At 51.9% G+C, this 12,528-nt stretch overlaps 4 protein-coding genes across 4 annotated transcripts; 3 read left to right on the top strand and 1 right to left on the bottom strand.

Annotated features, from left to right (window-relative positions):
• Window positions 1–913: 913 nt before the first annotated feature.
• On the top strand, window positions 914–2,852 carry GT037_003546 (general substrate transporter; the record flags this gene model as incomplete). The annotated part of the gene is made up of 5 exons (XM_038928593.1): window positions 914–1,078; window positions 1,127–1,565; window positions 1,622–1,985; window positions 2,037–2,449; window positions 2,506–2,852. 5 exons carry the CDS (start codon window positions 914–916, stop codon window positions 2,850–2,852), a joined length of 1,728 nt encoding a protein of 575 aa, XP_038788300.1.
• Window positions 2,853–3,680: 828 nt separating this feature from the next.
• On the top strand, window positions 3,681–4,657 carry GT037_003547 (3-oxo-5-alpha-steroid 4-dehydrogenase; the record flags this gene model as incomplete). The annotated part of the gene is made up of 3 exons (XM_038928594.1): window positions 3,681–3,761; window positions 3,827–4,030; window positions 4,079–4,657. The coding sequence occupies 3 exons, from the start codon at window positions 3,681–3,683 to the stop codon at window positions 4,655–4,657; spliced, it is 864 nt and encodes a 287-aa protein (XP_038788301.1).
• Window positions 4,658–6,159: 1,502 nt separating this feature from the next.
• Window positions 6,160–7,668, top strand: GT037_003548 (transmembrane alpha-helix domain-containing protein; the record flags this gene model as incomplete). The annotated part of the gene is made up of 1 exon (XM_038928595.1): window positions 6,160–7,668. The coding sequence occupies one exon, from the start codon at window positions 6,160–6,162 to the stop codon at window positions 7,666–7,668; it is 1,509 nt and encodes a 502-aa protein (XP_038788302.1).
• Window positions 7,669–9,508: 1,840 nt separating this feature from the next.
• GT037_003549 (uncharacterized protein) lies at window positions 9,509–12,484 on the bottom strand (the record flags this gene model as incomplete). The annotated part of the gene is made up of 1 exon (XM_038928596.1): window positions 9,509–12,484. The coding sequence occupies one exon, from the start codon at window positions 12,482–12,484 to the stop codon at window positions 9,509–9,511; it is 2,976 nt and encodes a 991-aa protein (XP_038788303.1).
• Window positions 12,485–12,528: the final 44 nt, after the last annotated feature.

The raw sequence follows: 12,528 nt of genomic DNA on the forward strand, positions 1-12,528 counted from the left end.
CGCGTGATAAAGCGAGATGACGTTACCGGTACTTGGGTACCATCGAAATTTTTGAATCCGGAGACACCTAACGGCAGTGGGAGCCCCATGGTGTGGCGATCGTGACCCACAATGTCCATGCATCGAAGACCCGTAGAAGAAAGAAAACTGGGACTAACACCGAGAAGCTCCGCTCCGCAATCGTTCGTCCGGTATGGAACATTACGTGAGTCTTTTGTATTGCGATAGTAGAAATATGTTGGAGTTAGAGGATGATACGATGATATCATCTTCAAAGGATCAACATGATGGACGCCAAGCCAGATCTCGTGATACACTTGCATCACATTCACCTGCGATCATTGCTGCGACACGCCAACGTCCTGACATGTCGGGACGCCTCGGCAGTCTGTCGCGACGACAGCCAACGCCAACTCAACTGACATACAACGGCTCTTGCACTACCCCACATGTCGAAGTGAAGATGACGTGCGCAGCTTTGACGTCGGTAGAAATTCCCTGGGCCAAGCTTTGGAGGCTCAAAGATCGGCTCCGGAGTGATCCCGTAACCAATGGGAACGCGACGCTTGTTGATAGCTTAACTTTATCAAGCATTCGATTGACCGGGCTTGTCGATGGCGATGTGGCTAGCGGCCGTATGCTGGGGTCCTGGACCATGCAAAACATGACGTCGGTAATTGCAGCTCGCACGCTCACGAGATGGCTTCGGGCTTACCAAACTGCGCGGTAAGCATGGGGAATGCGGTGACGACCCACGGTTGAGCGTGCCGTTATGACGGCATTGGGGTCTCCAAGAGCCAAGAAGCGGAGCAAATATGGGTGGTTTATAGGACTCGGAGACCCCACGACCCCAAGATCTGTTGTTACTTTCTCTTACCTTTGATCGGCACAAAACTTTCGCCTTTCACCAGCCATGGCGATACTCGACCGATTTCGTGGGCATTCACACGCCTCGCCTGCTTCCTCTACGATGATAGATCAGGATCCTGAGAAGAAACCACAGATGTTGAAAGGTGGTGTGAAGGAGATTTTCCGCATGCGTATCATTGCCATGGCGATCATTGTGTCAATGGGCGGTGTATGTATTATACGAAACAATATGGGTACATTGGTTAACGACATGTAGTTCATCTTTGGTTACGACACCGGTCAAATCTCTGGATTCCTGGAAATGCCAGACTTTCTGAACAAATTTGCGGATCAGACGGACCCTGAAACAGGCGGACCTGCTTTCAGCAATTGGAAGTCTGGGTTGATCGTCGCCCTACTTTCAATCGGTACCTTGATGGGTGCTTTAATCGCCGCTCCTATCGCCGACAAATTCGGCCGCAAATACTCTATCGTCTTCTGGAACATCATCTTCTGCGTTGGAGTCATTGTTCAGATTACTACAACGAAAACATGGTATCAAATCTCCCTAGGTCGTTGGGTCGCTGGTCTTGGTGTAGGAGGACTGTCGGTCCTTACGCCAATGTATCAGTCCGAGACTGCACCACGCTACGTACGAGGTGCGCTCGTATCGTGTTACCAGCTCTTTATCACCCTCGGAATCTTTACCGCTTACTGTGAGCAATTCTATCTGCGAACCATCTCTGGAACCTAAACTGACTTTGCACTCTAGGCATCAATTTCGGTACCGAAGATGATGGCAGTTCAGCTTCATGGAAGATTCCAATGGGTGTTGGCTTTATCTGGTCAGCACTCATGATAGTCGGGATCCTCTTTATGCAGGAATCTCCACGATGGGAATACCGCAAGGGCAAAGTTGACGAAGCGATACACACTATCGCCCTTACGTACGGTGTTTCTCAGGACCACCCAGAGGTTCAGCGCGAAGTCCAGGAAATCCAGAAGAAATTAGAGGCGGAGCAAGCGGGAGGCGGCCACCACCCCTGGTACGAGATCTTTACAGGACCGCGCATGTTGTATCGTGTATTACTTGGTATCAGTCTGCAAGCCCTCCAGCAGCTCACAGGTGCCAATTAGTAAGTCGATTTCAAGTACTTCTAACGCATCCCATACTAACCTTGTTGTAGTTATTTCTACTATGGAACCACGATCTTCCGGTCTGTTGGCATTTCAAATTCGTTCGTCACCTCCATGATCCTAGGAGGTGTCAACTTTGGCATGACCTTCCCCGGTCTGTATATTGTTGAGAAGTTTGGACGGAGGCCTGCACTAATCACTGGTGCCTTATGGATGTTCATGTGTTTCCTAGTCTTTGCTTCACTGGGCCACTTCGCTCTGGAAAATGACGACGGCACTTCGAACCAGGGTGTTGGTTATGCTATGATCACCTTTGCGTGTCTCTTCATCGCAGGCTATGCCATGACATGGGGACCAATTGTCTGGGCTGTCGTTGGAGAAATTTATCCCAGCCGATACCGTGCGAAGGCCATGGCTCTAGCCACAGCTAGCAACTGGACCTGGAACTTCCTCATCTCCTTCTGTAAGTTCTTAACACTTCACATTGCCGGGATGAACCCCACTAATGCACATTCTTAGTCACACCCTATATCACGGCTGCCATCGATTATCAATATGGATACGTCTTCGCGGCCTGCTGTTTCCTCGGCGCTATAGTAGTCTACTTCTTTGTCTGCGAATCTCATGGCCGCACGCTCGAAGAAATTGATACTATGTACATCCTCCACGTTACACCATGGAAGAGCAAGCACTGGACTCCTACTCCTGGCGAGGAGTTGCCCAATCTAGACAACACATTTTTGACGCCTGGAGGAAGAGGCATTAAGAAGGGCAACGAAGCGAGAGCGCCCGAACAGCTGCGAAGGGAGAGTGTGCCTGTCACTGATGCTGATATGCAGGCAAGTGGTGCGAGGCAAGACGAGTAGGCACCAGGCAGAATTCTGATATTCAGGCCACAGACCATTGTTTTTTGTTTTATCAGCAAGCATCATAGCGTAGCATAAGTTTACAGCATTGTTTTCTCTTCATTGAAATTGTTGACGCTTTTGTGCATACACAACGTGAAATGACTTGGACACGTTACTTGGTCGTGCCCATGCCCTGGCATACGTACTAGTGGACATTCCCAGCAGACTCGATTGGCGGCAAGACCAGAATTCGCCATAGCTTGCAATCCAGGCATACTCGCAAAAAGAAGTAGCCACCAAACCACAGGCAGAAAAGAAACCGAACACGCTGCGTGTCCTAGCTCAGCAGTACGGGCAAACAAATGCAAAAAAACAAAGTCCGAATAATCCTGGGCGAACCCAGGCACGTTGTCCCCTTCGTGGATCGAACACGATACCTCCAGATTTAGTGACTGAGACTTCAGTCTGGCGCTCTCCCAATTGAGCTAAGGAGACGGTTTTTTGATGGAGGAAATCCACATAAAAAAATAAATATCAGCAACCAAAATGTATGTCAGACGATGTAGGGGCAGTCCAAGAACTCCTGGACTGTGCAGATCCTTGACTGGCGGCGCGAAGAGAAAAATACATGCGAGTGGGTCAGCTCATCCGAACCGAAGCGTGATGAAAAGTCGTCGAGGCGGAGGACACGACGATACGATTCGGCTTGGCGCGGATGCGATACTGTTATGGTGACATCATTGTTTGCGATTCAAGTTGCTTCAAAGTCCCAAGCTCCTCACCAGCAACACCCTTTACACGTTCCCACGATCTCGTTTCGCGCAGGATCACCTTCCATATACAACTATGGCTATTGTGGAGAGCTGGCTTCCACCGTCGCGCGAGAATTGGGAGCTGATCTGCTACATCTGGCAATTCTTCCCTATTGTAAGCATAGGCGCTGCGCCGCAGCCCCGCATTCTTTGTTTCAGCCGTTACTAACATTCACAAAGATCACTGCAGCTCAATGGGTTCTGGACTGGTACCCACAGGGCAAGACGTCGATTGAATCGCGTTTCAACATCGACGGCAAGATAGGGTGGGCAACGATGGAATCGGCGGGATTTATAACCCTGCTGTACATCATGTACTCGCTCCCGAAAGAATTGGGTCTTGGAGAGCTACCCTGGGGTAATTGGACTATGGCTGGCTGCTTTGTGAGTAGAGGTGAAAGATGGGCGAGAAATGTGCTAATCATACTTAAGGTGTTCCACTATCTCTACCGCGCCGTTGTATCTCCCCTCTTGCTCAATCCTAGCATGTCGCCAATACATCCTTTTGTTTGGATCATGGCATTTGGGTTCCAGATGTTCAACGCAATCTCCATTGGCGGGTACCTCGCAGGCTATGGGCCGACATCACAATACGAATGGGCAGCACGATCAGAGTACATGTTTCTAGGGCTCGTAATCTGGTGCTGGGGACTTCTAGCGAACATGTTCCACGACGACGACCTGCGCGAGATCAGGAGAGCGGCAGATCGCAAACAGCGCAAGGCAGCCGCCGAACAGGGCAAGCCAGTGGAGAGCGTGGACAAGATCTACATGGTACCGAAGAATGGTCTGTTCAAGTACTCGCTGCACGCGCACTACCTCTGCGAATGGATCGAGTGGGCGGGCTGGTGGATGATTGGGGGTTGGAAGTGCGTGCCTGCACGCACGTTTCTCCTCAACGAGGTGACTACCATGCTTCCGCGTGCGTTGCAGGGCAAGAGGTGGTACGAGAAGAAGTTTGGGAAGGATAAGCTGCAAGGGCGCAAGGCCATAATTCCGGGCGTGCTTTAGGGAGTATATTGCTTATTGGTACGCTAGTAATCAAGCTTCTGGCGGTGCGGTGTTGAACAGTGGACAAGCGATACGTGTGGCTTTTGCAATCTAGCGAACAATGAAGTTGTGCAGTACTAGCGGTAAGGGGCAGTGCGTGGTGGTGGTCCACTAAGCGTGACATTGTGGAGTGGTGAAGATGGTGGGGGCAACCATGCAGCAGCGCGTGCCGAACAAGACGATGAACTGCGACAGGGTACTGATGTCTAATCAGTTCAGGGTTGATTTGTTTTGGACGAGACAGTTCGGTGAGTATTTGTTGGTCACTAGCGAGTGCGCGGGTGGAGCGACGAAGTCTGCACGTGGCAGGGACAAAAAGCATATGACGAAGAGATACGAAGAAAGCTGATGGAAAGCGCGCATCTAGTCGTGTCTTTTACGACGTTTTACCTCGTAACATGGCGGTAGCTGCAGCAATTGCGAAGCCACAGTGCGCTGTTCACACAGTAGAGCAGACGGGAGGTAACGTGCCGAGGATACTCTGACCATCTATATTAAGAGTGGCACGCCACGGAGCCAATCACGGGCGCACGGGCTGAAAAGAACAGGCAGCTCGCCAGTCAACACGAGCGGATGATGTTATTGGGACTGGGATGTGGGATATTTCGCACACAAGGCCCGTTTGGATGACGGCATGCGAGGGCGACGCTGCATCATGGCCGAACTGGCGTGCGACGCAGAAGATGAAAGCTGCCGTGGCAGCGTCTTGTCCAGGGCTCATGGACGTGGACAGATTTCAGACGCACACAGCCACGGACATGCCGCATTGGTCGCTAGCCAGGTGCGCCTTTTGTACTTGCATCTCACAACCTCCCCCTTTGGGGCTAATGCTAGTCAGCTTGGGTGCATTAGACACCCGCTTTTCCGTCTGAAGCTCCAAGCCAGTCGCTGCTGGGTGCAACACCAGAGGCTGCAGCAGGCCTTGGCACGGCACTGCTGGAGAGTCGCGAGGCCCATGGGCTTCGCATTCCAGCGCGCGCTGCGACGGCATGGTTTCAGAAACGCGTGAGGGTGATCGCAATTCGCCGTAAACCTTTGACCGCCATCGACTGCCCCCAATTGGCACCGGCGGCAGGGCACAAGAGCGCGCTTGTTGTTGTTGGGCGTCTTCGGTTCGGCAGCTTAATCAACAGGTGCTTGCTGGGATCGCCCGTCCTTTGGCGTGCGTCTCCACTAACACTCCTGCACAACCTCGCCCGTCGCCCACTCGCAACAAAGAGCCTCTGTCGATACATCATCACTGCGGACCCACGGGCGGAGCACTCGAGCGATCGCCGCCCACTCCTACGAGCCCGCCAGCGGTACCACGGAACTCTAACTACTTCATCTTGAGAATCTTGTCCCCTTGCTGCTACCTGACCCTCTCCCGGCGGCACCTGCTATCCGTCGTCGCGTCGTCGTTATCGTTGCTGAAGCCGCTCCTTTTCCCGGCACCATAGCTTCTGGCTGCCATTGTCGTCAACATGTCTAGCAACAATGTGACTGCGAGTACGTTGTCTCCTTCTATTCTTTCTCAGACTGCCGAAGCCGCTCCTTCCTCTGCCTCTGCTCCTGCTCCTGCAGCCTCTGCCCCATCTTCAGATCCGCCCTCGTCCGATCTTCCTTCGCCGTCTGTAACACCCTCCGCAGCACCTGCGCCTACTGAGGCTTCTTCTGCTCCCGCGCCGTCTTCCAATCCGCCAGAAAACACTCCTTCAAGTCCCGCACCGGCTTCTAACTCGCCTTCAGCGGCCGCGCCCTCGTCAGAGGCTCCTCCACCCTCGAGCGCCGCCCCGTCCAGTGCAGCACCTGCTCCTTCGAGCGAGGCCGCCGCTCCCTCCAGCCAGGCGCCACCGCCTGCCTCTTCAGCGCCCGCTCCTGCCCCATCGACCTCACAAGCGCCTTCACCAGCCCAGTCGAGCGCACCACCGCAATCTTCAGCAGCGCCTCCTCCCGCAGCCACCACCAGCGATGCCGCACCCATCGCGACAAGCGTCGTCACTGCTTCGTCGGCACCTCCGTCCACCCAAGTCTTTACCTCGGTCACTGTTGTAACCTCGACCCCAACGGGCCAAGGCGAAACACCACAGGTCGTCACCGTTACTGCAACTTTCTCACGCACCGACGTTGCCGCTGCGCCAACCAACGGTGCATCTTCCACTGGTACCGGTGCTGCTGACCCTTCCAACACCGACTCCACTCAGTTGCAGAACGCGCAAAAAGAGAACTCTGGGGGCATCAGCACTGGTGGCAAGACAGCCATTGCTGTCGTCATTCCTGTCGTTGTCGTTGCTCTACTAGTATTGGGCGGCATCTTCTTTTGGCGGAAACGCAAACAGCGCAAGAGCGCCGAAGACGAACGTCGCAAAGAGGTCGAGGAGTATGGCTTCAACCCCAACCACGACCCTACGCTGCCTGCTGTTGGTGGATTGCAAATGGCCGAGGATGACAGCGGCTACCGAGGCTGGGGCAACACCACTACCAGCTCTAACCGCAAGATGTCAACCACCCTCACCTCTGGCATGACCTACTCAGACAGCAACAGCAATCCCGGCGGCTACACCAGCCCACACTCTCCCACCCACGGCGCCTACTCTGACGCTCACTCCAACGATCCGCTTGTAGACGGCCGTCGCCAGACCATGGACTCGGACGGTATCGGTGCTCTTGGTGTTGTCAATGGCGCTGCAGCGACCAACTCCGCCAACAATCAGGCTGGGGTACACCGTGGACCATCCAACGCCTCGTCATCATACTCGGCAGCCAATCACTCTGACAACTCTGGCGACTACCCTGGCATGGCCAATGGTCACCCGCAAGAGTACTACCAGCATCAAGAGTACTACCAAAACGGGCCATATGCAGGAAATGACCCATATGCCGGCAACCAACAGCCAATCATACGAGACGTGTCAGCCCGACGCAACACAAGGATAGAAAACCCAAGTGTTTTCCCTCAGCAAGGGAACTCTGGCATCGCGCAAAACTTCTAGTCTCGCCCTGACCGCTGCTTCATCTATTCACTCATCGCTACCTGTATATTGCGACCCTATCTTTGATTCATCTCCTTCAGCTTTTAGTCAACATATATCCAAACGGAGGCGTTCATTGGGCGGTCATCAATTCATATTTTTTTTTTGCGTCGAATCTTGATAATGTCCTTTGCCAGCTGTACTGGTGCGGTGCGCACTTGTATGGATGTCGGCATGCACTTCCGCATGCCCCCTCCACGCAAGGGGTCTCTATCCGGAAGATACGGAAGTAGGCTCGCCGACGCAAGCAGGTGGTACGACATCGGAAGATCCTGCACATTAAGGTTGCAGGGTTGCAGTCCGGCAAGCTACATGTTGTGTAATGAGCACAACAATCAAAAGCACGAGCGACTTTGAGTTTGGACCAGCGCAGCATGCCTATCTTACTGTAGTCGAATTGTCGACAAAGATTCAAAGAGACGGCAATTATATTCGTCTAGATCTTAGTGAGATGATGCATGCTGGCAGCTTTTTTTTCTTCACCATCTTCTATCATACTGATGCTGGAATCTCGGAGGATCTGACGCTTTCTCATGCGAACAATACATCACTCTTGTAATTATCCAACGCCTTCTCTACATCACTATCTTTTTGTAACTATCCTACAACCTGCACGCCAATTTCTTCGGCAATCCCTTTTCCTTTACTTGTTTGAACCTACAAATGATGACAGGAGTTGTAGGCAGAGAGAGAAATAGACTGAAAGCAAGCATTACACAATATTCCGTGCTCGAGCTCCTCTAATGGTGTTCTCTGTAACATGATCTGATTTGTACAAAGACGGGCCCAAACGTTCATCAGTTTTCAGCATGTTACTATGACAGTGATCGATCCGATTGCATTACATTACGATCACCCTACTCTGCGCCAACATTCGACCCACTCGTATGCCTCAGGTCTACGCGTTCATAAGGCGGTCTGTTTTGATCTAGATCTCTTCGCGGCGAGCGGGACGGCAATAATGTTGAGAAAGCCTGGTTTGCTCCAACGGGTCGTTAGTATACAGTAGTAGGTAGTTAGCTCGCATGCGAATGCAATGTAGATCCTCCCGACCCCGCGGTGAACATTCTTCCGACCCGGACTAGGAAACAGAGATGGATGTTAGTCGTTCTTCGGTTGCTGGGCGAGCAGAGACGCACCTTCTTCTTATGAACGAACGTACTCGGCTACTCCTTGCTTCTCTTTCAGCCTCGACAAAAAAGCACGAGAAGGTCAGCTGTGGCGAACATGGAGCTTGGAATTTACGACTTGTCGATGAGCGAGTTTCCAGTTCTCTAGTGTCATTGTGGGGTTCGACAGTGGAGTTTGGTTGACCAGCGGCTTCATTATCCAGCTACCCGTCTGGTCTAGACTTCTTACTGGTTCCCCGTCATGTTTCGTGGTAGTAAATTATAGCTAGGTTACTTGGCGTGTGTAATATCAACAGAATGACGGTGGGCTACTCGTTATTTGGTAGGGACATGGAAATGTGCATGAGCTAGTCCTCGAGACCGTTATAAATGGAATACAATGAGTCTGGGTGTGGCAGGGAAGATTAAGTTGATACTATGAAGCTATGGGCTTTAGTGCAGCTACTTCAATGTCATAGTGCCATGGGAGTATGAGTCAGCGCTCAATCGCGTGGACGATAGTGTAAAGGTAAGTAGAGGTGATTAGAGGTTCGAGGGTAAGGAGCTGGTAGGTAAAAGATCTCTTTCCTCGTCACATGCACTTATCTAACATAGAAAGTGAAGTTACACACTGTACGCATTCAATAAATATCCTATACACTATAGATCCTCTATAGTCCCATCACTTCAGGTCATCCCCGCCGGCCGGGTTTCACGAAATTGAATCTAAGCCTCTTTTGCGTGGTAGCGGGCTTGCCAGAATTTATAGCTCTTACACTGTTCTTGCTGATTATGCTCTTGGAAGTCAGGCCTGCGCTAGATGGCTCGACTGATTCCGGTTCAACACGATCATTGACTGCGGATTCGGTAGATTCGACGGGACCTAGCTGCTCTTGAAGCTTTCTGTATTGAACTTCAGGGTCCCGCAAATTGGCGCGCGGTAATCTCGACGGGCGTCTGTGCATTGGAGGCGATTCTGTTGGTTGCTTAGGTACTGAAGTAAGCTTTGGAGGAACAACTGATGAGCCAGATTGAGTGGCAGGCAACTCTTTGGTTTGCGCCGCAGCAACCATGTCGAGTTGAACTGGAGACAGACCGCTTGTTATTGTTGCTGCCTCGCCATCTGTGAGCTCGTCCCGCCACCTGGAACGCTCATCCTCTGTCTCTTGAGCTGCTTTCTCTAGCGCGATCGTCTCTTTGTGGGACCTGTTCTCCTCCAATACGTCCATCAGCTTCCTCCGGTCAACTACTTTCGCAAGATGTCTCAGCAGATCATCATCTAATTCCTCTTCTGGCTTTAAATGCGGAATGATATCGCCGATTCGATCAACAAGTTGTGCTCTTGCATATCCCCGCAGCAAAACTCCCCATGTGTAGCGGTCAGGTTCAACACCGCTATTTCGCATGAGCTGGGAGACGCGTTCTGCCGCTTGCACTTGTCGTGTTTTGAAGAAAGCTTGCATAAAGATATTCCAGCTGTAAACGTTGGGCTTCGCCGGACCGTCTGTCATGTCTTGAATGAGCTGGGATGCGTTTGCAAATTGCTGTTTCTCACAAAAAGCGAGGAGGAAAGCGTTCCAGATTATTGGGTTTCGAGCCAACGCATCAAATTCTGGGTTTCCTTCCTCTACAACCGACTTGAATTTGATGTATAGGTTATAGACTCGCGTGTTGCTGATTGCCAACGCTGATCGGATCTCTGTCCGCAGCATAATGTACAACGCCACTGGTGGAGGAGCAAGATACAAGGATCCAAGCGCAGAAGTCTTTTTTGAGATGCTGACGTTCCTTAGGTCTGGAGATCCGTAGCCGACAAACGACTGCAGCAGCGCTACTGAGAAGTATCTGGCGTAGGACTGCCATAGTATGGCTGAGGTACGTTCGACGTTCTCGTCACCGTGGTGGCGTACATAAAGATAGTAGATATAGTCTGTTGCTAACCAAGGGTCCCGGGTGTCTCCTGCTATGTCAGCGCAGCGTTGTGCGAAAGCTTGGAAGAGAGCTGGGTCGTTCTGCATGGTACATCCGTGAAGCATTATCGAGAGGGTGTAGTTGTCTTCCCGTAGTCCGTTCTCTTCCAAAGAGTTGTATACTTTGAAGGCTGTAGCATAATCTCCAGCTTCCATAGCGTTATGCATGACGATATTGTAAAGAAGTATGTCCATCTTGATGCCCAGGCGTACAATAGCAGCGACGACAAGCGGAGTCTGATGGAAGTCTTTACTTTCACTCATACTCCTTCGCAGTATGCCAGCGCATGTCCACCGAAGTCTTTTGCGGTCCACCATAACCTCCAAGGGTGTAGCCGTACTTCTAGCTGTGAGCAAGTCAAGACATCTCAACGCATACTGCACTTCGCCAGCCTTGCCAAACGCGGTTGCATAATGCAGCACAGTGTCAAACTCTAGGCCCACCCGATGTTGCACAAGGCAATCAAATACCTTCTTCAAGTCTTTCGTTGTGGCTAGCTCTACCAAGTTGTACAACAAATTCTGAGAACAAGCACCGATCTGACCAGCTAACGACTTTTCGAAGATGTGCACGAATGCACTGACAAACTGGCGCTTGTGTGCCTCTAGGTCGGTACCCCAACTCTTGTTATCGTGTAATCCTTGAGTATGGAGCTGAGCGAGATGGTCGAGAGCATCGGCGATTACTCCAGTCTTTCGATCCCGCTGGAGTGGATCGTTGGCCAGAACTTTTACGAAATGCAAAGCACGGCAAGGCCTACGATCGAGGAGATAGATGAGCACCCGATGGGCATAAGCTTTCCGTACCGAGATATCAAGTGCTAGCCATTTCAGCCATACTTGGTGTGTACTCGGAGAAACCCCGTGAGTCCCGGCTGCAAAGAGTCTCCAACTCAGCCGCGCACATTGACGATCATGTTTGATAGTGACTCTGCGCGTGAGCCTTCGTAAGGAGGGATAGAGCGGTCGATCCAGTGCTGCAAATGCGTAATGAAGCCCGACTTCTTTAGCTGACCCTTCAGCTGCCCTCGTCAGGTCTAGATGTGTCAATCCCCAGCGCTTGAGATTCGTTATGCGGCGCGTTAAGGATCTGTATTGGCCCTGGGTCTTGCGGTCAAAGGAGGACCCCTCGATCTGGGAAGGCAACGTGGACATGTAGTAATCGAGACGCGCGTATTCTACAGAGAGAGCCTTCTCCAGTTCTTGGCGTCGCGAAGACTTTGCTTTTTCTGGTATGGCCTTGGTTCGTTCTAGGCGCCGCGAGGACTTTAGTTTTCTTGGTATGTTTTGATTGTTGGATGCGATGGTTGCGTATGATCGGGCATGTTGGCGAGTAAAGGTGGATATTTCAGCATAGAGCCGGTTGACAGAAGCGGAGTGGCCTGTTCCTCTCATCGAGTAACCAGACGTTTGTAGAAAGCCCATTGCAGATGGGTCGTGCATGGGTTGCTTGCGACATGTTGTCCCAGTCGCCTTTCTGGTTTCTGGTTTGCCGTGCCTGGGTTGCACTCTGGTGCCTCCCTCTACATGTTTTGCTGTTCCCTTCTCTTTCTCCGGTGATGCATCGCTTCGCCGGCGGTGCTGCCTGCTCCTTGTCGGTATAGCTGACTCTGCAAAGACCCTCGGCGCGAGGAACGGAAGGATGGGGAGGTCCGCGCTGGCGATGAGGCTAGCATTGGGGACGCGGAAGCGGGGCATGAGAAGGTGAAGGCTATGTGGACCTCATCGAGACATGACTTGTT

This window comes from Alternaria burnsii (assembly GCF_013036055.1).
Source record: "Alternaria burnsii strain CBS107.38 chromosome Unknown 730, whole genome shotgun sequence".
Classification (NCBI taxonomy): Eukaryota; Fungi; Ascomycota; class Dothideomycetes; order Pleosporales; family Pleosporaceae; genus Alternaria; species Alternaria burnsii.